Source organism: Cephus cinctus, unplaced genomic scaffold (genome assembly GCF_000341935.2).
Source record: "Cephus cinctus unplaced genomic scaffold, Ccin1 Ccin1_scaffold1034, whole genome shotgun sequence".
NCBI lineage: Eukaryota > Metazoa > Arthropoda > Insecta > Hymenoptera > Cephidae > Cephus > Cephus cinctus.
Window position 1 is genome coordinate 307,130 of NW_014333567.1, and position 27,268 is coordinate 334,397.

The 27,268-nt window shown below is 46.6% G+C and overlaps 1 protein-coding gene across 4 annotated transcripts in view; it reads left to right on the top strand.

The window, feature by feature from the left end:
- The window catches only part of LOC107271694 (sushi, von Willebrand factor type A, EGF and pentraxin domain-containing protein 1), a 28,466-nt gene extending 1,551 nt beyond the window's left edge, over window positions 1-26,915 (top strand). Inside the window, exons 2-36 of one of the 4 annotated variants that reach the window (XM_015747970.2) lie at window positions 5,653-5,728; window positions 8,091-8,124; window positions 11,161-11,242; window positions 11,706-11,872; window positions 12,194-12,334; window positions 12,467-12,696; window positions 12,791-13,144; window positions 13,257-13,631; window positions 13,717-13,885; window positions 13,961-14,323; window positions 14,407-14,589; window positions 14,661-14,837; window positions 14,896-15,098; window positions 15,218-15,841; window positions 15,908-16,031; window positions 16,111-17,433; window positions 17,528-17,980; window positions 18,072-18,289; window positions 18,380-18,632; window positions 18,710-19,551; window positions 19,628-20,511; window positions 20,609-20,988; window positions 21,081-21,246; window positions 21,319-21,570; window positions 21,649-22,190; window positions 22,264-22,476; window positions 22,568-22,723; window positions 22,795-22,918; window positions 23,175-23,237; window positions 23,996-24,186; window positions 24,263-24,900; window positions 24,984-25,333; window positions 25,412-25,614; window positions 25,693-25,809; window positions 25,898-26,915. In XM_015747970.2, coding sequence (XP_015603456.1) covers window positions 5,657-5,728; window positions 8,091-8,124; window positions 11,161-11,242; window positions 11,706-11,872; window positions 12,194-12,334; window positions 12,467-12,696; window positions 12,791-13,144; window positions 13,257-13,631; window positions 13,717-13,885; window positions 13,961-14,323; window positions 14,407-14,589; window positions 14,661-14,837; window positions 14,896-15,098; window positions 15,218-15,841; window positions 15,908-16,031; window positions 16,111-17,433; window positions 17,528-17,980; window positions 18,072-18,289; window positions 18,380-18,632; window positions 18,710-19,551; window positions 19,628-20,511; window positions 20,609-20,988; window positions 21,081-21,246; window positions 21,319-21,570; window positions 21,649-22,190; window positions 22,264-22,476; window positions 22,568-22,723; window positions 22,795-22,918; window positions 23,175-23,237; window positions 23,996-24,186; window positions 24,263-24,900; window positions 24,984-25,333; window positions 25,412-25,614; window positions 25,693-25,809; window positions 25,898-25,929 — 10,698 coding nt within the window. In that variant the 5' untranslated portion in view covers window positions 5,653-5,656 and the 3' untranslated portion in view covers window positions 25,930-26,915. Of the gene's footprint in view, window positions 1-5,652; window positions 5,729-8,090; window positions 8,125-11,160; window positions 11,243-11,705; window positions 11,873-12,193; window positions 12,335-12,466; window positions 12,697-12,790; window positions 13,145-13,256; window positions 13,632-13,716; window positions 13,886-13,960; window positions 14,324-14,406; window positions 14,590-14,660; window positions 14,838-14,895; window positions 15,099-15,217; window positions 15,842-15,907; window positions 16,032-16,110; window positions 17,434-17,527; window positions 17,981-18,071; window positions 18,290-18,379; window positions 18,633-18,709; window positions 19,552-19,627; window positions 20,512-20,608; window positions 20,989-21,080; window positions 21,247-21,318; window positions 21,571-21,648; window positions 22,191-22,263; window positions 22,477-22,567; window positions 22,724-22,794; window positions 22,919-23,174; window positions 23,238-23,995; window positions 24,187-24,262; window positions 24,901-24,983; window positions 25,334-25,411; window positions 25,615-25,692 lie in introns of all 4 variants that reach the window. The other 3 variants (XM_015747969.2, XM_015747973.2, XM_015747971.2) reach the window with 3 other exon arrangements.
- The last annotated feature ends 353 nt before the right edge of the window (window positions 26,916-27,268 follow it).

Genomic DNA, 27,268 nt, shown 5'->3' on the forward strand with positions numbered 1-27,268 from the left:
TATAGTCAATTCGTAATAACCCGGTATACATAACAAGAATTTCTTTGACAAAATTCTAGGCATAGTCTTGATCCGTCTTAACTTTGAGAATCTTAGTAGGCAAGTGCATAGGGCTCGTGTGAATACCGGTATTTGGTACAGCATCCAATAGTGAGATAAATCCGGTCAAGGGGCGTACCATACTGCGAGCCCTCTGGGTATTATAAGCAGGCAGGTAGATAGGTAGGTAGGTAGGTGCAGGTAGGTAGATGCGTAGGCTGTAAGGTATAAGAAGAATGATGGACCGAGAGCAGCGAATCTTTAGGTACTTGAATATTTTACATTCAAATAACTGTTTGACGTTTGATTAAAAACAATTTGTGTCACACGAGGTATTTGGAATTCGCGAACCTAAAGCTTGACATTCGAGATATTCGCACCAACGGGCACTCTTGTAAATGTCAAGGTCGAATTGCGTCAAGAACGAAAATTACTCGAAACATAGTCAAGAGAGTCGTTGATCCCTAAAGAAAAATGCGAAAACGATTTTGAAGACGAATTTTTATTCAACAAACTCTTGGATGTACGCGTCCTAAAACAAGTGACCATGAATCACAGGTAATCGACACATAATAAATTCCTGTGCGTCCAAGCATATTTACTTTAATATCGGCCTAATTTCAAGCAGTTATATTTACACGGATACGTAACGCAATAAGAAATGCCCATTAGCACTGGTGTCCATTGTATAATTATATTAATAATACTTACGACGAATGTACCGTTGTCTTATCGAGAGGATCGATATTTGGTCAGTAGATTTTGCAAAATTCCACCATAATGCTAAAAGATAGGAAAGAGTTTTGGGGAATTCGTTAATGCATTAACGGTAGCATTCGGTAATTGACGTCGCTAATATAAGAGAAAATCGAGAGAGAGAGAGGTGGAGCGAAGGATGCGCAACGTGAAGAAACAAGTACGTACACGTTAGTCAGTTACAGTTAACAAAGGCAGCCAATTACCAGTGTATATCCAGAGAAAAGGCGCGCTTGCGTAGATATCTATATACATGCATAAGAAGCATAACACGCTATCTTCGGAATACGCCACTTAACCAACTATTTAGAACCGGCTATGTAGAACGAGAGCAGTGTACCGAATTGCAGACGAACCGTATTTGCTATTACAGATACGTCGTCTTTCCCGGCAGTGCTAAAATCAAAGTCAGAATAATTTTCTTAAAGAATCACGGAAAAAAAACGGAAACGACGCTGGACGGAAATTCATGCGCTCGAGTGACGAGAATAATACTAAGGCTGCCCCAAGGAGAAACAGGATTCATTGTGCATGGGACACAGGAGGAAGGACCAAGGACCTCTGCACAAAGCCCTCCTCAAACTTCCTTCGAGCCAGCTTACCACGGCAACTTTTTAGTACATCCACCGTCAAAAGTACAGAATTACGAACTACGCTAGATAATAATCTTTAACATCTTCAACGCTCAATATGTAAATTCTCGGTCTTTGGTCATCGTTCAAGAGATAACTCCAATGACCTTCGCTCGCATTGGGTTATGTTTGGCTATAGTATATCCGTAGTGATCTCACCCTCGACCTTGAGTGTCGAAGAGGGCTCCAACCAAGTACAGCTACACCTAGCGGCCGAAAGTCGCACGTCAGAGAAACGAGTTTACGTGGTTTATCGAGAGAACGTGACACCTGCGAACGAGGTAGGAGCGGGGCGGGAGGGGCAGGAACGGGACAGAAGCGGTAATAGGAAGCAGAAGAAGAAGAAGAACGAAGGAGTATAAAGAGAGAAAAAGGAAAAGAAGAGGACTTGAAGTATAATATAGAAGTCGTCCGATACACCGTTATATTTTGTTCCGTTCGGTTTCGTTCGACGATCATCGTGTCTCGGTCGTTTCCTCGTCCAAGTTCCTGCGAGCCGAATGCAGAGTCGATTCCTTTAGCGTTCGCCTGCGAAGAACGATCGATCGGGACTTCCAGGGTGTCGTCCCCGGTATTGACCTGACTTATATAGTCAACCCCGACAACGATTGAGCAGCGAGTCCATCTAAGGTACCGGAAGCGTGGCCTGGACAATGGCGAGCGGTACTTTGCAGCGTGATCAGTTTGCTCCCTTCTGGTCCCTGCTCTACCGTAGGCCGTGTCGTAAAGCTGGACTAGTGGTACATTCCTGCGTATCCACTTCCATCCTGATCTGGAGTCGGGATAGGTTCACCAAACTCGATTGAGCGGCTGCCTGTACCGACGGCTGAGTATCGAGGAACGGCTGCCGCCCAGAGGTAGGATATCGTAAGGAAATATGCAACCGATAACCCGGCAATCGTGCGTACGTGGTATTGCGGACACTTCCTGCGACGGAGACCGTTACCTGGAAGTTTGTCAAAGGAGAGGGCTACAGCGCTCGAGCACCAGTTGCGATCGGGATTATTATTATATGCATGTAGAAAAGCGAATTCCACAGAATCGCCACGTGCGACCAGCCGCCGTCTTGCCATCTCTGATCGTATCGCTGCCGTTGGCACGGGTTCGCCTTTGAAAGTAACTTTAAAGTAACTGAGCATTCGATGAGCCATTTTTGCGTTTAGCAAAACGATGAAAGTGGAAGGAAAAGAAATGACGGGAAGCTTTAGGCGTTGTAATTGTCGGGAATTATGCGGGAAGTTGTATCATTAATGATTAGCGGGCATTTATTCGCAACTGTTCGCAAGTGGTCCCGCTCTCCTCAGGCTGTCCTCGCTGGAGCGTGTCGTTGCTGAATGTTTCTCGAATGCTGCACCGAAATCACCGTTGGCTGGCCTACTGCTGCCGCCGCACGTATCGCAGCGCCGCCACCGAATTCTCTCGCTTCGCGTTTTCACGCTGTTACGACTACGCGCCAGACCGTTAGCTGAGTCCGATTTACTAGAGTACGCTGGCGGGCCGACGTTTTTCTTTTCTTACACCCTTCGTCGCCGGGCAAATACTTTCTAGTACTGACCTACAGCCCGAAGCGAAGACGGGAGCTCTTATCGAATGAAACTTCGACTGTTCACTCGCATCAAGTGTCTGTTTAATAGAAACTTGTACGAACGTAGAGGTAGGCATAGAGTTATCTAATATGTTCGGCACACTCATCGTGGAACGAAAGGTTCTTAAGGATGCTTTTACGTGACAACACAGTGGATAACGCGAGCAATGGAAATCGATTATATGTTTCATTTCAAAAGTCAGTAAAGCATCAGAATTTCGAGAGATATCGAGTAAAGCCCAAAGAGTGAAGTATCGTCAGGATTTCTTACCGAGTACAGTCCGTGTAAAGACAAGTGAAGTCAATTGCGCAGCTGATCGTGAGACACGACAAGCAGCTCTTGTCATGCACGAAGCCCACTCTCGAGAAACCGTTACCCGCCGATAATCTACACTCCACACTCTACGAAAGGGACAAGCATCGACTCCGAGAGTTCAACTCCGTGACGACGACGATCTCGTATCGTAATCGTAAACCTGCCCGTCGACGTTTCCCTCCCTCCTGCCGATTCCAGACTAACTGTGCCTGGGGCGGAAGGAGGGGGGGCGCTCATCTAATTGCAAAACGGACGTATGGCTGCTCGCATGCGACCATCCATCCTTCGACTGTGCATTCGATAAAGTATTTCCGGTACGAAGCAGCATCGGGCATCCGAAGTATAATGACGCGTATCAAGAGATGCGCAACGAAATACCAAACGGAACCTGCCCCCGGAACTGTCGCACGAGGCTAATTAGCCAAGCGGCTTAATTGCGGGAAACGTACTGCTCCGGTTATGCTTCGAACTGATTGCCCAAGACAATGCCGTTGCGTAAATAGGAGTAAAGATGGGAGCAGAATCTAGATCGAGGCGCAGACTGCGCGAGCTATGCGAGCTATGCGAGCTACGCGCTCAAATTGGGGAAGCGTGGCTGATGGAGCGATGGGATTGTTGCGATTGCTGTGACACAGCGCATGCGCACAAGAGAATCGGGCACGGTTATTGTTTACGAGAGTAAACAGAGCGAGAGCGCAGTAGGCCGACGCCTCGGTGCCTACTCGATTATTCGATCGCCCTTTTCCCAGCCGAGTCGTCCGTCCCCCGTTCGCCGTTGCGTCACGCACACGCAATTACGCCGCTCGTCGTCGCCTCCCGCGTTTGCAAAAGCGCACTCAGCACGTATCTTGGGCACGTTACATCAGCGTGGGATCCTTCGTGAGAGAGGAGCCGCGCTTGTTTCCCGGGCCGGTGGAAGCTTCCTCGGAGTAGGACGGCGAAAAGGATTGCGCGATCGCGAAGGTTAGGACGCGCATGCGCGGAGCTGCCGCTCGGAACGCGCTTCTCGAATTCCTCGCTTTCGTCCTGTATGGGGAACATTAATAACTCAATAAGAAACAACCTCCTGGGATGGGAATTTCTTTCGTGCGAATTGGATGGAGATTCGCCGTTGTGTTTCCTCGACCCTGTCCTCGCGTCTCTTGCAGCGTCCGCGGAAGAGGAGTCCCGTCTTTGCGGGACTGGAGCCTGCGCCCGCGTGCGCCTGGAGCCGATCGGCTTTCTCGTCGGACTCGTCCTCAAGATCGTTGCCCAATAGGGACAAGCGAAACGAAAGGCTGAACGTCCACGGGAGGGAAGCTCATTATTTCCGCGCACGCGCTTGCGCAGCTAGAACGTCGCTCAACTATTTTTGTATTTTCCATTTATTCTCAACGACGCAGCTGCTCGACGTCTTCGACAGGTTGCGCAGAATTTGGATTGCAGTTCGGTCCGGACGCATGCGCAGTCGCGACATGAGAATCCGTCAGCGATGCTTTGCCAACCGATACTTTAATGCCGGAATTTCAGCGCGGCTATACCAATATTATGTATCAATTTTTTATCTAGGATATCGACATAGTCATTACGCCTTTACGCCTGTGAAGTATACGTGTATGTATGTGGAGATACGTATAACGAGGCTGCGGGGGAATGGTCCGCAGTCTTACGCGTGGATGTAATAATGTCTTACCGAGTGGAGAAACATTCCCGTGCGGAATAAGGCGGATTCCATAAGGCGACTTTCTAGAGGCGCGCCTTCTCGTTCGTTCATGCTCTCTGCCGTTGCGTTCGAACCGAGGCAAGTGTTGCCGCCTCGCGAAGGTCCTTTTGAGATCCTTCATCTTGCTTGCACTCGACATCCAACGTCTGTTGCGGTTGCGCGAGACCGAATCGCCCCACGATTTATCTCGATCGTCTGGATCTTCAAAGTTTCACTGGAAACTCGGGGCTTCTCCTCGTATTTAGAATGGCCACGATGCACCCGAGATTTCCGAACGGGTTACGAATTCCTTGAGCGCCACGCCTTACGATTAAGTCGCTACTGTACCACGCTGCTCTCGCTTTGGAATTAATGTCAGGGACTCGCTCGAAGTTTTTCACTGAAGTTACTTGTCGCTTTGTTCATCGCGAAATAATCCGACAACGAAACAATGTAACGAGACATTCTTTGTTTAGACATCCAGTGAATTCTTGGAGTTTCTTAGCTCCGAGAAGAAGACGGAGGTGTCAAAAAAAGACAAAGATGTCGTAATCGAATAGGAAAACATTTCATTGTTCATCGCGTAACAAGGAGTCATCGGAGAGTGAAACGTGTGCTTTAAAGAATTCTTTTGTAATTTCAGAAATATGCTGATAAGGAAATTGGCGGCCGTTCTGGTCGCCTTCCTCTTGTGCCATCTTCAGCCATCCCAGTCTCAGGTAAGAAAAGTCGAGCACGCTTTACATTGGAAATACAGTAAGGGAATCGTCGACGGTCGGTTTTATTTTCGAAATTGTAAATCGGTGAAACCTGCGTGCGAGACGCGCGTCGGGACGCCCGAGCGAACGCGCCGACCTGCTAGCGCTTGTACGATTTGCATCGTTTCTCTCCACACGGGTGTAATTAAAGTCCAGCCGGAAGTGAAGAAGACTGCCTATGAGGTGGGGCTTCCTAACCGTGGGACGTTTCGCAGAAAGATCCTTATTCTTGTCCAGGATAGAACCATCACCAGAACCTCCCTCCGCATCTTATTACGTAACTGAAGGAACTTGCCATAGCAAAGCAACGTCTCGTATTAAATCTGTATTACGAGGGGCAAAACGTAGGATGAAACTTTTCGAGTTCACGAGCGTCATTTTCCAATGTTCCGGGTTGCTCGGTCAATTATTAAATCCATTACGCGGCTATTAATTTGGTAATTTGATTCTAGCGACGAATTCTCGCGGTCGTATTACGTAGTGTGGCTTCGACGGAGCTCTATGGTTCTAAAGGTCGGTAGGCCTGACGCGGTTCGATTAGTTGCGAATCTGATATTACATAGTGAGTATATCCACTACGAAATATCCTGTCACTCGATTCGATCTTTTTTTACGACTTTTACCAGGCAGGACCAGTTAGTCCAGGCCAGTCAAACCACAATGATATGCCTATGTGGCATTGACGGAATGACGCGAATGGCGATAGGGGAAAGAAGAAACGAAATAGAAATAAGAACACCAATGATTTCACCTTGCTGATTCCGCCGTGCGGAAAATTACAATGTTTCCTCTGGCAATTGAATTTGAACCTAACCTAACCCCCGTATTTGCGCTTAGATGTCCCGTTCGCTTTCTTTAATTTTCCCGCGGTCATTCCAATTCGGCGACTCACGAGGCGCGGGACACGGCTCGATGGAGGCCGAAATTAACGAGACTTTGCATTCCTTCGACAACGAAGCCATGTCGTTTTCAAAAGTTCTCAAACGATTCCTTCCGGAAAACTATGATCGGAGAAGAGTGAGAAGAAGAGGTGCCTGCCGTGCGGCCGGTGAAAGTGCATAGCACTCCCGGATGCCTTCGTAGGCCTGAGAAGCAGAAGTTAGTATTGGCAAGAGAGCATCCGGTGCACGCAGGTACCTGCTGCCACTTCGTAGGCCAATTGGCAACCCTCGTCCTCTGGAGGAGCCTTCTCAAAGTTGCACTATAGGGGGTGGCTGCACCGCTGCACCGCTGCACCGCTTGTCAATTTGGTCTGTCGACGCTGCTCCCTTAGATGTTCACAATCGATGTACTGTCCGATCGACCCTCGAATTATTCAGTTGTCGTGAGAATCAATAAATAGCAGGACGTTACGATCGCACGTGGAAGAACCCAAATTACATAAAGCTTGATGCATATAATAATACAATTAGATAATGCTAGCCGTCTTTCTTGAAAATCTCCTTCCTACCAAGATCAAACGGACGGATCCCCGGGAAATTGACTGGATGCTTCTCAGCATCTCGTTACTTACGTAGATTCTCATCACTTTCACTCGGTGTGTAGCGTCGAAAAGACAATCTGTTTCCCAATGGCGCTGCACCACGTTCTCTTATCCTAACTGTTGAGCGATAATTCAAGATTTTCGACAGCCGGCACAGACAAAATGCCTTGTAACTCGTGTAATCGACATGTGTAACTTCGCACATCTTAAGAAATTCTCGGGCGTCGCTTCTTACCACCCAGAACTTTCTAAAAAAAAAAAAAAAGATCTCTTCACGCACCGACGATTGCCAACGTAATGTAGGTACAGCAGCGAGGGTTGATTTGCATAATTATTTGCATAATTTCATCGATACTGCTTTTAAGAAAAAACCTCCTATGCTCGCTGCATCTTTTTGCTCTTTAACAAAAGGTGCTTTATTTACGCGAAACACATTATTCGGCTTCTGGAAACAGTCTTGCACCGATTTTCATGGATGTACAGCAATACACGTTATGTCATCCTGTAATCAATATTCTAATAGATATATCTAAAATGGCTTCACAAACGTACCGAGAATTGATAACGCGACGACGTCTCGTTGCCAAAGGGACGAGCCCAAAGGACCCATTCCGCAGCCGGATCATAAAAATTGCCAAAAATCACAAAAACGAAATTTCTCCTTATTCGTGATTCCACTTCACTTTCTGACGATACCTGCGCTCCTTAAGAGATAAGAGCTTAGACTTATTGGCGTCAGAAGAGTGGCAGCGCAACCTTCCCTTAATACATAGGATTATCCCCGGTAATAGAATGCCTGAGCTTTCTTCCAAAACTTAAAATCCATTGTTCGTTTTGCAGATTCCTACTACGAATATCTTCAGCTGCCCGAATGGTGAGTAAACTATGATATTTCTGTGTTGGCGTGTACACGCACATTGTGCACCAGAGTTGCAATTGGCGCAGAAAGGCGACGGAAGGAAGGCGGCAGTACCTGTTCAGGTAGATGGTGATTTATGATTATGCATGCGCATGCGCGCGGGGACGTAGCACGGAGACTTTTAGCGGAGCTTCGTAGGGGAAAATGGGGAGATCGGCAAAGACGGAATTCGACAGTGTCGCCACCAGCGGCGAGAATCGCAGATGAATCGAGTGGAGAAACCTGAGTACGGATAAATAGCGTTAACGAGAGTATCAAACAAGTCGCGATCTAAGGAGCATCTCAGATCGACACCGTACATTTAAAGAGACCAAAGACCCAGCCAAACCGCTACACGCAGGTATTCGGGCCACCTGCGAAACGAAGTCAGCCCATCCACCGGCAGGATAAACGACAATTGAATTTCGGACAGCAGGTTTCAGTCCAATAGTGCATTCCTGCAGTTCCCTAATAGCGTTTGAAAGATGACACGGATATCACTGATCAGTGAAACCGGTGACACTGGGTGAAATAGCGTCTTGGAACTTTGATAACGTGTACTGCAGTTTGTAGTGGAGGTCACGCTCCTTGAGTCGCGAGTTTCGGTATTTCCTCTCAGCTGTGGAATCTCGAGAAAATAATAAATCTCAAATGGGTCACGCTCGTGACATAAACTTCAGGGACGATAGGAAACTGAGGGAACGTAACGGATAAAGTTCATAGCAGCTTATCTCTGCGTCTCTTGTATCTCTTGTACCGCTCAGTCATTTGAATGCTTGTAGGCGACTTTCTTTATTTTATCTGTGCCACTTGAGTGCAACCAACTGCAAATCACATTTATCCTGTAATGGTTTGCCGGTAACGCATTCCTCGAGCGCATGATAAGGCTGGTTCTATTTGGGTAAAAAAAGGCACGTGATTAACTAACGGGATGCTCCAGGTCGAGTGCCGCCGCGCCGCGCTGTTATCGAAAAACGGGAAAAAAGTCATACCGCCTGAGTAGACGGGCGCGTAACCTGCATATGGTACGGTTTTATAAACATACGATTAGCACCCACATAATTTTCTGTCGTATTTTCACAATGAAATCAAGGATTACGCATACCCACGTATTCATAGTAACACAATAGGCGTGTTCATCTGCTTTGAGCTTAAAATAAAAATGAAATGAAAAACCGTGGATTTCTCTCAAGGCATGTTATCGCGTGATAAACAAGAGAATAGCTAAGAGCCGGCATCGAATGAGAATAACGAAAGAGACGGTAGATACGGGACGAAGCCCCGGAGGGGAAAGAGGGCAGGAGGACACGACGGCATTCCTACACGATGAGTCGGGTTCTCACTGCATCGCTATACGACCGATCCTAAAAATATATATTCGCACAACAACCACACGATCCCGTCGAACGGGACGTATCGCATTATCCTCTATTAGTTGGAATATCTTGGCAAGATGACTATCCGGGCTCGTGGATGTCCGTGCTGTCGGTCCTGTCTCAGGTTTTCTTCGGGCAGGAGCTCCCGTCGAACTCAGAGGCGATACACGTGCTACGGTAGACTCGTAGCGTCTCGGTTGGGCTCGGTTGGACTCGGTTGGACTCGGTTGGGCTCGGTTGGGCTCGGGGTCCTTCGGCTCGTCTCTTGAGGAAAGCACTTGCGCCGTGACGCGTAACGGGGCTTCAGGATCGCCTGGTAAATTCCCGATACTTGCCTTATCCACCGAGTCTACCAAGTCCATAAAGTCCACCAGGTCTACCACGTAATAATACGAAACACGACAAAGCATCCATGAGAGAAGTGAAAGTATCGATGACGGTGCTCGTTTGACCTTTTGCGAGAAGAAAACTTCTGGCCAGTACTCTTTGCAGCACCAGGTCCCTTGCGTGTATACTTGTGGCTGCAGACACCTGCTTTCCAGATTCACTGATCCCGATCCTGGTATACGTTACCAATCTTCATTGTACACTCTTATGTTCATCGAGATAAGAGTAACCGCATTTACGCATCATGTTCCCGCATGTTATTCAACAGTACAATAAAATTCAACTACTGGGACTCTGGATTTACTTTTCTTTAAATACGTCATGTGTTACGAAGCTACGTCGATTACGCTTTTTACACCTCGATCGTGCATTCGCGCATGTAACTCCGTGAAATTGTTGAAATTACTCGTAACGAATCTTTTTCACGGATGATCGTACACGCGCGCAATGACACGACGAAGGAAACGAGACAAGGCAGGCGCCCACGGTATTTGCGATAGGTGCGCCACGCGTATAGGTACATTTGTATACGGATACGTGTACATGGGAAATACATGGGAATTCGCACGAATTCCTACCACGAATATCGGATACCGTTATCCCGCTCTTTATTGGATTCGCCTCGCTCGTAGGCCTTGCGAACGTCAAAAATGAGCGGAGTTTTACATTTTCCATCTTTAAAAGACAAACTGAATTCTAAAGAGATAGTAAAACTGAAAATGACAGGTTAGCCATGGATCTCGATTCGTGGTGACATTAAGAGAATTGCGCAAGTGGAAGTAGAGTAGAGTATCGCGTCGAGTAGGGTGGTTTACTTAAAGTCGATGGCTCGTGACACGGATAACCTTCTCGGAAACGGAACGAAGACCGAGTACCGGCTGCCAAGTACTGGTAAACCGGCAAACCGACAAACCGACATACCCAGCCCGTCAGCAGCTGTGATACAACCCGTTGAGCCCGTTGAGCCCGTTGAGCCCGTTCATCCGGACTTGGCTCATTCGCTGTCAGCACCGCGGCGGCGGCTCTTTCACTCGACGTCATCCTCGTGAGCTTCATTCGCTCAGCGCGACTGCAATTCCCACGTAGCAAAAAGAATTGGGGTCGAACGTCTGCACGTCCATCAAACCCGAATAGGTCAACTGCTCGTCGAAGACTCTCAGCCGCCTTTCGTCGTGCACGGATTTACTTACTAAGTCCATTTCTTCAAGTCCCGCATAAACTTACCCTCAAAAACTGTTTATCCTACCAGGTTGGGAGCTACGAGGGATTCACTGTTACAAGTTCTTCAACATCAGGCACTCGTGGGAGAAGGCTGCCGAGCTATGCAGGAGGTAAGTGCTTCGATAAATCTATTTGTCTCTCCTTCATTGTCTTGGAAATTACTTTTTATCGAGTCCATCAAACGAGAGTGGAGAAATTTAGGCGGATCCGTTAGAAAATTGTCCATTCTTGTATGGACGGCACACGGTAAGATGGAGGTCACTCATCCCGGGTGCTTTCGACAAACCGCGTTCCCCTTGAACACTCGACTTCCTTGTTGAACTTCACCTTTGAGAAGCACTGGTGACGTCACTACTTACCGACGAACATGACGCGACCTTGGCGAATGATCATTTACGTCTAGTTGAAATTTTTAATTTTCAAATGACAGCCACGATACACGAGTATTCCTATTGTTCATGTGCTTCCTATTGTTCCTAAGAATATTGGCTAAGCAAGAGGAGACACAGGACTCGTGAAAAGGGACGTGGAATAACGGCAAAATAATTGGAAATTAATAAAATTGTGTCTCAGGTACGGCAGCGAGTTGATGGTTGTAGAAACTTATGGAGAAAACAACATGACTGCCAGCATGATCGGCCGATACTCCAATCGCTATTGGCTGGGTTTGGCCTCTCTGGACGATCTGCGAACCAATACCCTGGAGTCAGCGGCAGGCATGCTGGTCTCCCAGTACGCCGGTAAGAAGATAAAACAAATATTAAAATTGGTAGCACCAGAGACGGGGAAATGTTTGTACTGAAAGTGTACACACGCAAGCGCAAAGTAAGTCTCGGGATGGAATCGAGGTCGCGGAAACGCGGAACTCGCACACGGCACAAAGACACACTTTTCCATCGAGAATACCGAATCAGGATGCGTACCTTATACCAGTGGAATTGTAGTTTCAATTGCAGTAGTCGCGCGACGACGTGGCATTTACATACGTAATAGTCGGTCCGAAGACTTTGGATCGACTGAAAATCCCATCTTTGCAATAATGCTTCTGTGTCCGATTATAGGTTTTTGGGCTTCGAAGCAACCGAATCCGAGATCCGGTGAATGCGTCGACGTCACCTTCACCGAGGAACAGCAATCCTGGGAACTGACCACGTGCGAATCACTTCTGCCATTTATGTGTCGCGCCGATGCCTGCCCAGCAGGTTGGTCTTACCGTTCGACGTTTCAAAGTTTTTACCTGCGTCCACTGCTGTGTCCCATATCCTTATTCTTTTTGTTGCGTCTTGCTTTTATCTTTTAAGTATAATTTATGATGCCTCGTTATCTCCCAACAGGCTCCTTCCATTGCTCCAATGGCAGATGTATCAACGCTGCCTTCAAGTGCGACAAGCAAGACGACTGTGGCGACTCGTCGGATGAACTGGATTGTCCTTCCAATTGCCAGTTTTACATGGCCAGCAGTGGCGACGTGGTCGAAAGTCCGAATTATCCTCACAAATATGCTCCACTAAGTAATTGCAAATGGACCTTGGAAGGACCTCAGGGTCACAATATTCTTCTACAGGTATTTAAAGATTTTTTTTTCCCGACTGACACGGTTCCACATCGGACTTTATCGTTTCTTTGAATATTTTTCAAGTGTTGCCCTGAAATTTCAGTTTCAAGAATTCGAGACCGAAAAAAGCTTCGACATCGTTCAGATCCTGGTTGGAGGACGAACGGAGGACAAATCAGTGAACTTGGCTACCCTCTCCGGTAAACAGGAACTAAGCAGCAAGCTCTTTGTCTCAGCCTCCAACTTTATGATCGTCAAGTTTAGCACGGACGGTTCTGTTGAGAGGAAGGGCTTCCGAGCCTCGTGGAAAACGGAACCGCAAACGTGCGGTGGCGTCCTGCGGGCTACTCCGCAGGGTCAGGTTCTCACTTCACCAGGATATCCGCAGAATTATCCTGGGGGCTTGGAGTGTCTTTACATACTTGAGGCTCAGCCTGGCAGAATAATATCCCTAGAGGTGTGTACCAACTGAAGCACACTGCTGAAGAACATTCAACAAGGCAGAACGAATCAAAATACAATTGTCGTCGCGTTTCGTTAATTTGATCTCTTGTTGTATATTCTTTTAGATTGAAGACCTGGATCTTGAAATCAACAGGGACTACATTCTTGTGAGGGACGGAGATTCCCCGATGAGCCGACCTGTAGCGCGTCTATCCGGAAAATCCGAAGATAATCCAGCTGTCATTGTATCCACCGGGAGTCAGTTGTATCTCTACTTCAAGACGAGTTTGGGTGATTCTCGTCGTGGTTTTAGCATCCGTTACACTCAGGGCTGCAAGGCCAGCATTACTGCAAGGAACGGAACAGTGCAGTCACCATCTTATGGATTAAACGACTATCCAAATAACCAAGAGTGCCTCTTCAGGGTGAAGAATCCGCAAGGGACTGCCCTCTCTCTAAAATTCGTTAACTTCAACGTTCATAAGACAGATGTCGTCCAGGTAAATTAACTTCTTGAACTGCGCTATCACAATATCCATTCATCCTGGAAAACCAGAAGTAACGTAACGCGTACTAATTTTAAAGGTTTATGACGGTCCCAATGCCAATGGACTCCGTCTGCATGCCGGTAACGGTTTTACGTCAAACACTCGACCAAAGATAACCCTAACAGCGGAGAGCGGTGAGATGCTCATCAGATTTGTTTCTGACGCCCTGCACAGTAGCACGGGGTGGCAAGCGGCGTTTTCAGCAGGTAAACTGTCTTTCTGTTCAATTGGCAGGATCACTTTTACCATGATGACATTTGACCAGGCATTTTGCGATTTAGATTGTCCTGCTCTGCAACCTGGAGAAGGTGCACTAGCTTCCAGCAGGGACACTGCCTTCGGGACAGTCGTTACGTTCTCTTGTCCTTTGGGACAGGAATTCGCGACAGGAAAAGCAAAAATCGTCACTGAGTGTCTACCTGGCGGAAATTGGTCCATCACCTACATACCGAAATGTCAAGAAGTTTACTGCGGACCGGTTCCTCAGATTGATAACGGATTTTCCATCGGTTCTACGAATGTGACTTATCATGGCTTAGCGACTTATCAGTGTTATGCTGGTTTTGCATTCCCCTCCGGTCGTCCTACGGAGAAGATTTCTTGTCTGGCTGATGGAAGATGGGAGAAAAAACCATCGTGCCTTGGTATGCACTGGCAAAAATGTTTTTATAATATATAGATATACATTATCCATTGAATTCTTATCAATGACCTTCTGATTGCGTAGCTTCCCAATGTGCACCACTTCCTGAAGCGCCACATGCGAACATGACGATTTTGAATGGTGGCGGTCGCAGCTACGGTACCATCGTCAGATTCGAGTGTGAACTCGGTTATGTAAGAAGTGGACATCCAGTTATCCTCTGTATGAGCAATGGCACCTGGTCCGACGATGTGCCAACGTGTTCCCGTAAGTATTGAACGCAAATATTCATAGACATTGGAGTTGAGCAAGAGGTTCACAATTATTTGGAATAACAGGAGCTGCGTGTCCTACTCTACCTACGATAAAAAATGGATTTGTCGTTGATATGACAAAAGATTACTACTTCGGCGATGAGGTCCGTGTTCAATGTAATAAGGGCTATAAGCTTACTGGTTCCAATATTATTGAATGCGGTCCCAATCAAAGATTTGATAATGTTCCCTCCTGCGAAGGTAAGAAAATTCATACTTTTATGTATTTTCTTTTTTTGACGCAATCGTTTTCTTATAGACATCAACGAATGCGCATCTAGTCAGTGTGATTTAGCATCCACTGAATGCATCAACACACCCGGTGCATTCACGTGCAAATGTAAGTCTGGTTTCACTCCTGCTATGGAATGTCGTCCAGTAGGCGATCTGGGACTCATCAATGGCGGTATTCCTGACGAATCGATCACAGTTTCAAGTTCAGAATATGGATACTCGAAAGCTGTAAGTGGAGAAACAAGTTTCTAAGAAATTTTCTATTCTAAGATATAAATCACAAGGAAAGGAGCATAGAGAAACAGATGTCCCTGACTCTATTCAGAAAATACATTTTCTTCCTGTAGGGCATCCGGTTGAATAGCGGTGATGGCTGGTGCGGTAACAGTATAGAACCCGGCACCAATTGGGCAATGATTGACATGAAGGCACCTACAATTATACGTGGATTCAGGACTCAAAGCGTTGGACGCATTGATGGAAACATCGCATTCACATCCGCAGTGCGAATTCAATATACAGACGATCTGACCGACACTTTTAAGGACTATACAAATCCTGATGGCACTCCCGTGGAGTTCAGAATTTTGGAACCGACTCTATCCGTGCTGAACTTACCTGTTCCAATCGAAGCAAAGTACATAAGATTCCGCATTCAAGATTACGTCGGCGCGCCCTGTATAAAACTTGAAATTATGGGATGCACCCGGTTAGAATGTAGCGACATTAATGAATGTGCCGTTAAAAATGGCGGCTGTCATCAGAAATGCGTCAACAATCCTGGTAGCTACTCCTGCATGTGCAATACTGGATTCGAGTTATATAAAGGAAATGGCACTGCCGGATACTACATTGAAAAAGCAGAATCTGGTGAACGCGATGGCGACCTGTACCAAAAGAACAAAACATGTGTACCCGTGATGTGTCCGGCTATATTGGCTCCTGAAAATGGAAAAGTCCTTTCGACCAAGGTAGATAAATCTTCGTGTCTATTGATTTTTCTGATAAACTAATGCGATGTGCATTTTCTTCCACAGTCGCAGTATCACTTTGGAGACCTCGTGAGATTCCAGTGTAACTTTGGTTATGTACTGTCAGGATCATCGTCCATCGTCTGCACCTCTAGCGGTACATGGAACGGAACAACACCTGTGTGCCAGTGTAAGGCGCGCCATTAACAGCGCATCAAACAATTTTTCTTAATTTTATAATCTAATGCTGACTATTTCAATTTCTGTAGATGCGAAATGCGTGTCACTTCCTGATGATAAGAATGAAGGTCTGTCGGTAATCCGATCGGATGAGGCAAGTGTCCTGGTACCTTTCAAGGAAAACGTGACTCTGACCTGCGGTAACAATGGACGCCTATTGCGAAACACAGCGACTTCCAATTTCCGACAATGCGTTTACGACCCAAAATCAGGATTGCCCGATTACTGGCTGTCTGGTCTACAGCCAGCCTGTCCACGCGTCGACTGTGGGAAACCATTGCCGACTCCTGGTGCAGAGTACGGTCAGTACGTGGACACCAAGTATCAGTCATCGTTCTTCTTCGGATGTCAGGATACCTTCAAGCTAGCAGGTCAAACTAATCGTCATGACAACGTGGTACGCTGTCAAGCGAATGGTGTCTGGGACTTTGGGAATCTCCGCTGTGAGGGTCCAGTATGTGAGGATCCTGGAAGACCTAGTGATGGATACCAAGTAGCTCGTAGCTATGAGCAAGGATCAGAAGTCCAATTTGGCTGCAATCGACCTGGTTACATCTTAATAAATCCACGACCAATTGCCTGCGTTCGCGAACCGGAATGCAAGGTCGTGAAACCTTTAGGACTTGCCTCGGGACGTATTCCCGACTCGGCTATTAACGCGACATCCGAGCGACCTAATTATGAAGCAAAGAACGTCAGACTGAACTCTGTGACAGGATGGTGCGGCAAGCAGGAAGCGTTTACCTACGTGAGCGTTGATCTTGGCCAGGTGTACAGAGTCAAGGCCATATTAGTGAAGGGTGTAGTAACCAATGACATTGTTGGCCGACCAACGGAAATTCGTTTCTTTTATAAGCAAGCTGAAAGCGAAAACTACGTTGTCTACTTCCCTAACTTCAATCTGACAATGCGTGACCCAGGAAACTATGGCGAGCTTGCTATGATCACTCTACCGAAGTATGTACAAGCCAGGTTCGTCATCCTAGGTATCGTTAGCTACATGGACAACGCCTGCCTCAAGTTTGAACTGATGGGCTGCGAAGAGCCCGCCTCAGAGTCTCTTCTTGGATACGATTACGGATATTCACCCTGCGTTGACAATGAGCCGCCAGTCTTTCAAAATTGTCCACAACAACCGATCATCGTGCAGAAGGATGCGGATGGTGGTTTACTGGCAGTTAACTTTACTGAACCCACTGCCATTGACAATAGCGGTAGCATAGCTCGCCTTGAGGTCAAACCACAAAGTTTCAAGACACCTGTGCGTGTCTTTGAAGATACCCTGGTCAAGTACGTGGCCTTTGACTACGATGGTAACGTTGCCATCTGTGAAATCAACATTACTGTTCCTGGTACGTACTTATACAATAGGCACCCATCGAATTACACAATCCGTTGGATGAAATCCATGCCTGTCTTTGAAATTAACGGTATTGCCTTTTGCAGATGTAACTCCACCCAAATTGAGCTGCCCTCAGAGCTACGTGATTGAGCTCGTCGACCGTCAGGAAAGCTACTCAGTGAACTTCAATGAGACACGTCGACGGATCAATGCGACAGACGCATCTGGTCCCGTTAAGATCGTTTTCGTACCAGAACGCGCAATTATTCCCATCGGCGGATTTGAAAACGTGACGGTATACGCTACTGACTCTTCCGGAAATCGAGCGTCCTGCCACTTCCAAGTGTCTGTGCAAGCGACGCCGTGCGTCGATTGGGAACTGAAACCGCCAGCACACGGTGCTCTGAACTGTCTACCTGGTGACAAAGGAATTCAGTGTATCGCCACATGCAAAGCTGGATTTAGGTTCACCGACGGTGCACCTGTCAAGACTTTCGCGTGTGATGCCAAAAAGCACTGGATGCCAACGTCAGTGGTACCCGACTGCGTATCCGAGAGTAAGTGAATTGCAGTACTCATTTCTTTGAACTGATTGCCTTCGTCATTTAAGTAAAGAACGTTGGTTATCTTTGTGACATTACAATACAGACACGCAACAAGCTGATTACCATGTCGTCGCCTCGGTGACGTACCGTGCCAACGGTGCTGTCACTCAGACTTGTCTACCCCAGTACCAAGACTTAATGTCACAGTACTACATCAGCCTCAATGGAATCCTGACCCAACGTTGTTCTGCCGTCAATGTTCCAATGAACGTTACATTTGTACGATCGATGCCATCTCTCGTCGAAGAAAACGTTCTCAAGGTATACGAAAGATTCATATCAATTCGGGCAGGAATCTGAGAAAATTGGAGAGATTATAAATAAATGATCTCCTGATTTAATTGTTTACAGATGGACTTTGTCCTAGCAATTGTTCCCGCCGTGCGGCAACCACAATTGTACAATCTTTGCGGTTCTACTCTGAACTTGATCTTCGACCTGTCTGTACCCTACGCCAGTGCCGCAATCGGACCTTTGCTAAACGTGTCTGCTATTGGAAATCAATGTCCTCCTTTACGAGCTTTGAAGTCATCGATTACGCGAGGATTTACTTGCAGTGTCGGTGAAGTTCTTAACATGGATACTAACGATGTTCCACGTTGCTGTAAGTCAAAGCTATTCAATATGAAATTATTGATTTATTCTTCGTAACCGAATTCCATGGTCCTCTGTTCCTTGCAGTGCACTGTCCCGCTGGAACGTTCGCTGGCGAGAAACAGAAGCAGTGTACCTACTGTCCCAAGGGATTCTATCAGAATAGCGACCGTCAGGGTGCATGCCTACGCTGTCCATTTGGAACCTACACCAAAGAAGAAGGTTCCAAGAGCATCGATGACTGCATTCCGGTCTGTGGTTACGGTACATATTCCCCTACAGGTCTAGTACCGTGTCTGGAGTGTCCACGTAACAGCTACACCGGGGAACCACCGACTGGCGGATATAAAGATTGTCAGACATGTCCTGCGGGAACATTCACGTACCAACCAGCAGCGCCAGGTAGAGATCGTTGCCGACCCAAGTGTGCTCCGGGCATGTACTCCGATACGGGACTGGCACCTTGCGCACAGTGCCCCAAGGACTTTTATCAACCTCAACATGGTGCCGTGACATGCTTGGAATGTCCTACCAACATGTACACTGACGGACCTGGTGCGGTTGGTCGCGAAGAATGTAAGCCTGTTCAATGCACTGACAGTGCATGTCAGCACGGTGGCCTTTGCGTGCCAATGGGCCATGGGGTACAGTGCTTCTGTCCTGCTGGATTTTCCGGACGTCGTTGCGAAATCGACATCAACGAGTGTGCATCCCAGCCTTGCTACAATGGCGCCACTTGTATTGACCTTCCTCAGGGTTACCGGTGCCAATGTGCCAATGGCTACTCTGGCATCAATTGCCAGGAAGAGAAATCCGACTGTAGGAACGATACCTGTCCAGAACGCGCTATGTGCAAGGACGAACCCGGCTTCAACAATTACACTTGCTTATGCAGGTCTGGATATACAGGCGTCGATTGTGATATTACTGTAAGAAAAACATGGATAAACAACTTTCCACATAAATTCGTTGAGTTAGATGATACAAATACAATTTTTTTTTCAGATAAATCCTTGCACGGCGAACGGCAATCCTTGCAGCAATGGAGCTACCTGCATGGCACTGCAGCAGGGCAGATATAAGTGCGAATGTTTACCAGGATGGGAAGGACAGAGTTGCGAGATCAACACGGATGACTGCGCCGAGAGGCCTTGCCTCCTCGGGGCAAATTGCACCGATCTTGTAGCAGATTTCAGCTGCGATTGCCCTCCAGGGTTTACTGGGAAACGCTGTCACGAGAAAATTGACCTTTGTTCCGGTAATCCCTGCTTGAATGGCATCTGTGTAGACAATCTCTTCAGTCACGAGTGCATATGCCATCCTGGCTGGGGAGGTGCAGCATGTGAGACCAATATCAATGAATGTGCCAGCAAACCTTGTAAGAATAATGGACAGTGCATCGACGGCGTCGACGACTATACTTGCACGTGCGAACCTGGTTACACCGGCAAACAATGTCAGCACACCATAGATGATTGCGCATCCGAACCTTGTCAGAATGGGGGCTCATGCGTCGATCAATTGGATGGTTTTGTCTGCAAGTGCAGGCCTGGATTTGTTGGTCTTCAGTGCGAAGCTGAGATTGACGAGTGCCTCAGTGACCCTTGCAATCCAGTTGGCACCGATCGGTGCGTCGACCTAGATAACAAATATGTCTGCCACTGTCGTGAGGGCTATACTGGAACTGCCTGCGAAGTCAACATTGACGATTGTACCTCGAATCCTTGTCTGAACGGCGCAACTTGTAGGGATGAAGTCGGTGGCTTCAAATGCTCCTGTCTTCAAGGATGGACGGGAGTACATTGTGAGACTGACATTGGCGCCTGTCAAAATAGACCCTGCCAGAATGACGCTAATTGTATCGACCTCTTCCAGGATTACTTCTGTGTGTAAGTAATCACTAGAGTTTCCCTGGATTATATCCATTCGAAGCCAATTAAGGTTTATATTCTTTACTTGTTTCACTGTATTTTTTGTGCTGCCCAGATGTCCCTCTGGAACTGATGGCAAACAGTGCGAGACCGCACCTGAGCGTTGCATTGGCAATCCTTGCATGCACAACGGCCGCTGCCAAGACTTTGGGTCTGGTCTCAACTGCTCGTGTCCCGAAGATTATACTGGCATAGGATGTCAGTATGAGTACGATGCGTGTCTAGCCGGTGCCTGCAAAAATGGAGCGACCTGCATAGATAATGGTGCAGGTTTCACCTGCGTTTGTCCTCCTGGTTATACCGGTAAGAACTGCGAGGATGACATAATTGACTGCAAAGAGAACTCCTGTCCACCATCGGCTACTTGCATCGATCTCACTGGAAAATTCTTCTGCCAATGCCCATTCAACTTGACTGGCGACGACTGTAGAAAAAGTACGTTAACAGTCCTTTATATCTAGCTGTGTCGTAAAGTCGTATCATCATATGTAGATGACCCTATAATACATAATTGTTTTTCATTGTAGCCATTCAAGTGGACTACGATCTTTACTTCAGTGATCCAACTCGTAGCAGCGCATCTCAGGTTATTCCATTCTTCACGGGTGCAGGAAAAAGTCTGACCATTGCCATGTGGGTTCAGTTCACTCAAAAAGATGAAGCAGGCATCTTCTTTACTCTGTACAGCGTCAGGTACGTCTTTTACCGAGAATTTTTCTAATGAACTTTAAACGCAGTCGTATAGAATATCGATTTTTCCATTAGCTCTCCACATGTACCGACGAATCGCAGACCATTGATCCAGGCCCACAGCAATGGCGTCCAGGTGTCTCTCTTCCCTGACTTCCAAGACGTCTACCTGCCATTTAGAGAGTACGCCACGATTAACGACGGCCAGTGGCACCATGTTGCAGTCGTTTGGAACGGCGATAACGCCGGTGAACTTATACTGATAACGGAAGGCTTGATCGCCAGCAAAACAGAAGGATATGCCAGTGGCAGGAGTCTTCCATCCTAGTACATATATTTCTAACTTTTTTTGAAAAATGTTCTCTAGCTTTGTTTTCCAATCTTTTATAATTGTCATAATTCCAGCGGATGGGCTGTCCTTGGAAAACCAAGAACTGAAAATGTCAAGGGCTACACTGAATCCGGATTCCAAGGACACTTGACCAAGGTCCAGGTGTGGAGTAGAGCCCTTCACGTGACCAATGAGATTCAGAAGCAAGTGCGCGATTGTCGTACGGAACCTGTACTTTACCAAGGTCTTATCTTGACATGGGCAGGATACGACGATACTATTGGCGGTGTCGAGAGGGTCGTCCCTTCGCATTGCGGACAGAGAATATGTCCCGCTGGTTACAGCGGTAACAAGTGTCAACAGTTGGAGACTGATAAGGTGCCTCCAAAAGTCGAGCACTGCCCTGGTGACCTCTGGGTCATCGCCAAGAATGGATCTTCCATTGTTACTTGGGACGAGCCTCACTTCAGTGACAATGTAGGTGTAACTAAGATACAGGAAAAGAACGGTCACAGGTCTGGTCAGACTTTGCTCTGGGGTACATATGACATTAGCTACGTCGCCTATGATCAGGCAGGAAACTCTGCAAGCTGCAACTTCAAAGTCTACGTTCTTTGTAAGCATTATTTCGAAAATACCCTTTGACTTCAAGTTTCAGTTTACTGTATTCACATTCTCTGTTGTTCCAGCTGAATTTTGTCCGGAACTGGCTGATCCCATAGGCGGATCGCAACAATGCAAGGACTGGGGTTCAGGGGGTCAGTTCAAAGTTTGTGAAATATTCTGCAACACGGGTCTACGATTTTCACAAGAGGTTCCCAAGTTCTACACTTGTGGTGCTGAGGGTTTCTGGCGACCGACTACCGATCCTTCCTTACCGCTGGTCTATCCCGCCTGCACGAGTTAGTACAAGTATAATATATTAAGGACGAGAAATCGTTACAACAGTCCATTTGAGCAAACATCAAACGTCTGTGTTTTGCTGTGTCGCAGGTGCTATACCAGCTCAGCGTGTCTTCAAGATCAAGATGAACTTCCCGACTTCAGTACTCTGCAACGAAGCTGGGCAAGGAGTCCTGAAACAGAAGGTCCGCAATGCCGTGAACTCCTTAAACAGAGACTGGAACTTTTGCTCTTACTCTTTCGAAGGTAAATTTTATTAACTCTGCTTTGTACGTTGATATTCATAGTTAGCCCTTTGTACAAATAACGAATTTCAGGTACACGAGAATGCAAGGATCTAAGTATTGACGTTCAATGTGATCATCGTGTTCGTACCACTCGGGAAACCAAAGACGAGGATGGCGGCACCTACATAATTTCTGCAGCTGTACCAGCAGAGGCGTAAGTATTAAATCTGAAATACTTGAAAATTCTTTTTTCGTAAGCCTTATGAATACAACACGTAACTCTACGTTTAATGAATTTCGACTCTTGGCGACTCAACTTCGTTCCATGGGATTCTCAATCTTCCAGATCCGTTTAATTGATCGATCTGTCGTTACGTCTTATAAAATTTGAACCTTTCTCTATCGGTAGTAGTCCAGGTATATTCTCATGTAGCGAGAACTGAGCATGTGTCACTTATTTTACATCGTAGAACGAGACAAGCACGCCAAGGCAGCGATACCTACGAAGTGGAGATTTCGTTCCCGGCGATAAAGTAAGACCTCTCACGACCTCCAGATCATTACCAAATCATATCCTTAATCACCATTCGTTATCATTAGAATACGAATACGTGTGGTTCGTACGTGTTCTGATCACATTCTCCTGCTAACCAGAGATGAAAATCTGCTTATTGTGGCGAAAAAAGTCGGTGGGCCAAAGTGGCTTCTCCATTGACAGCATGTTGCGCCGGGATGTTTCAAAATTTAACAATATAACATTGCTCAACACGCACGTCTTACTAACAGCGTATCTACTGACCTGCCAATATAGAAAGACTGCTAATCCTGGGAATCACAGAAATCAGTATGTCTGGAAGTTAACTCTAACCAGATATCGAAATATATGTATAAAACTATTGTAGCTCCCTCATCTAATTATTGACGGACTCGCATGATTAATTACTCAAAATAGTCAGACACAACGTCTCATTGTTATAGGAATTAAGAGTGTACTTTTTTTTAATCATTCATGCAGGCATGAGTATGCTGTGATCATTTTGTCCAGATACATAATTACCTTAAGTCCATGTATCAACTGCCATTTATCCGAAATATTAAATAACTGTTTAACCACTTATATACCAACAAAGATTACATCGTTAACAGACATAATTTGGTAATTAGCTCATCCTGAGGAGGGTCCGGTGGAATTGCTGAAAACCCGCTGTATATATATTTGCGCTGAAATCGCGCATGCCTCCAACTTAAACCCACAGAGAAATTCTGAGTAATATTTTGAAAATACTTGTAGCGATCCGATCGTCAACACGAATTCGAACGAGAGAGCCAACGTTCAGACATTGCTGGAGAGGCTGATTCTGGAGGAGGACCAATTCGACGTTCATGACATCCTGCCGAACACTGTACCGGATCCTGCATCTCTGATCCTGGAATCCGACTATGCATGCCCAGTGGGACAAGTCGTGATGGCTCCTGATTGTGGTTAGTGAAAAACAATTTATTGTTAAATTCACGAATTCCTATCTTTCTTTAACGATTAACGTTCTTCGCTTTGCAGTACCCTGTGCCGTTGGCACTTATTACGACGGGACGAGCAAGAGCTGTGTCTCTTGTCCGGTCGGCACTTACCAGAGCGAGTCAGGTCAGCTGCGCTGCAGTTCCTGCCCAGTGATCGCTGGACGACCCAGCGTCACCATAGGACCCGGTGCACGAAGTGCTGCCGACTGCAAGGAACGCTGTCCAGCTGGAAAGTACTACGACGACGACGACGGCCTCTGTCGCAGCTGCGGCCACGGATTCTACCAGCCCAGCGAAGGTAGCTTCTCTTGCAAACTGTGCGGCCTGGGTAAAACCACCAGGACAGCGGAAGCTGTGTCTCGGGAGGAATGTCGCGACGAATGCGGTTCCGGTCAGCAATTGGCAGTTGAGGGAAAATGCGAACCCTGCCCAAGAGGTACCTACCGTACCCAGGGTGTGCAGGCCTCCTGCCAGGCTTGTCCTCTTGGTAGGACAACACCCAACATGGGTTCTGCTGCGATCGAGGAATGCTCCCTCCCCGTCTGCGTTCCTGGCACTTACCTCAATGGAACCCTAAACGAATGCCTGGAATGTAAAAAGGGAACGTATCAATCGGAATCGCAGCAGACTTCCTGTATCCCGTGTCCGCCGAACACCAGCACCAAGGGTCCGGCTGCAGTAAGTGTAGATTCTTCTGAACGAACGATTTAACAGTCATCCTGGGAATGTCTTATCGAGACGGCACGATTTCTTTATTGTAGACAAGTAAGGGCGAATGCACCAATCCCTGCGAAATGAATGGAGAGGAGATGCACTGCGATGCAAATGCGTACTGCCTTTTGATTCCCGAAACCAGTGACTTCAAGTGCGAGTGCAAACCAGGATATAACGGAACCGGAAAAGAATGTATTGACGTCTGCAAGAGTTACTGCGACAACGAGGGTGTCTGCATTAAAGACTCCAGGGGACAGCCATCTTGCAGGTGCAGTGGAAGCTTCACTGGCAAGCACTGTACCGAAAAGTCCGAGTTCTTCTACATCACTGGTGGAATTGCTGGAGGTGTCATCCTGATTATCATCGTCGTTCTCCTTGTTTGGATGATTTGTGTCAGGTAGGTCTTCACTACTGCGTTCTCAGTATACTTAATCTAGTAGGGCTCCACGTATTCTCATACGTTCACTGTGTTCAGATCCTCGCGCAAGAAGGAACCAAAGAAGATGCTGACCCCAGCAACAGATCAAAATGGTTCTCAAGTAAATTTCTACTACGGTGCGCCGACGCCATACGCAGAATCCATTGCACCTTCCCATCATAGTACCTACGCTCATTACTATGACGACGAAGAGGATGGTTGGGAGATGCCGAACTTCTACAATGAAACCTACATGAAGGGTGTGTGATTCTGATCCTCATGCCAGAAACGCTATATTAGTGTACTTTTTCTTATTAATCGATTACGAATTATTGCAGAGAGTCTTCACAATGGCGGCAAGATGAACAGTCTTGCTCGCTCCAATGCCAGCATCTACGGCACTAAGGATGATCTCTACGACAGACTGAAGCGCCACGCTTATCCCGGAAAGAAAGGTTCGTCCCGCTCATTCAACCCTTACGGTGAAGCGACCCTCAACTCTTGAATGAGAAACGACGAGACACGCGAACTTTTTTTTTATAGATAAAAGCGACAGCGACAGCGAGGGCCAGTGACTCCGGGTGTGAACTCCGATTAGTTACGACGAACGGATTTTGATCCGTTGGACTCTAACAGGCTCAGCAACGAACGACGATATTTCTCGGTGCTCGACTAGAATGAAGTCGTCGTGACGAACACAAATAATAAAAAGAGAGAGCGAGAGAAATAATCATGTCTGTTTTCACGGGAACGCGAGTTGTATTCGCTGTGCGTTCGTCGGTATATCACAAAACGAGGGTGTTTCTCATTATAACCGGTGTACACGAGGTGAACGGCGCGAACAGGATGGCCGGGGTAAACGAGTAAAGTAAACTGATAAAAACGGGCGACGAATACAACGAGAGTCCTGGAGTTGCGATTAGCCAATGAATGATCGTTACTTTGGCACTTCTCGATAGGCTCATATGTAACGCGAGAATCCATTCATTTTTTTTTTTCACATAGTCCCCGTAACAAAGCGCGCCATTTTCGAAAGTCACTTACGTGTTGGCACGCCTGACGTAGACACAGAGTCGGCCTCATTGGTTGTAGTTATAATGTAAATGAACTTTTTCCGAATACCGTAATGTCAGTGAAGGTTTTTGACCGATGGAAGGGAGAAATAATAAAGCAATTAAGTGCAAGTTGTACGACAGAGAACAGAAATGAGGTGTTCGCTAGATAATAACGAATAAGAGAGACTTGAGGAGCTGCGTGCGAATCAAGGCAACGCGCATGCGTGTATAGCTGTAATTTTTGTATTTAATATCGTGTATTCGTCATCCTTAAGAAGCTTGAGTAACTTAACCCTTGAGTAACCCCAATTATTAAATAACGGTGCGAATGTGAAGCGTGTACATGTATGTAATATCAGTCGATAAGTGTCAATTTATATCTTGTTATTATAAATATGTATTTTGTTTGTACAATACTTACTTATAGATGTGTACTCGAGCGGTATTGCGCACCGCAAATGAGATGACAATAAGATTATAATAATATAATTGTTCAAAACTTTGTACATAACATTGTTTTCAATTATCAAACTTTACTATAGTATTTCAGCCTTGAAACTTTGAGCTTCTCTGAGCGATTAAGTCCTCACAGAGGTGAAATTGTGATCACGGCGATCACTTCAACTTTTCTCCTTTTCTTGTGCTTTCATAGTAAAACGCGAATAGGTCCCGAGTGAATTTTATTTCAGAAACAACACGAACTGTAACACGTCTGTCATTTTATACGTAACTACGTTCCTGCACTCTTATTTCCATAGACTAGTCCTACGTATCCAGAAGGAAACTACGATCCCTTAATATGCAAGGCAAGAATCCCTTAGGACGCGTGAGTCAGGATAAAAAACTTCACGAATTCTGC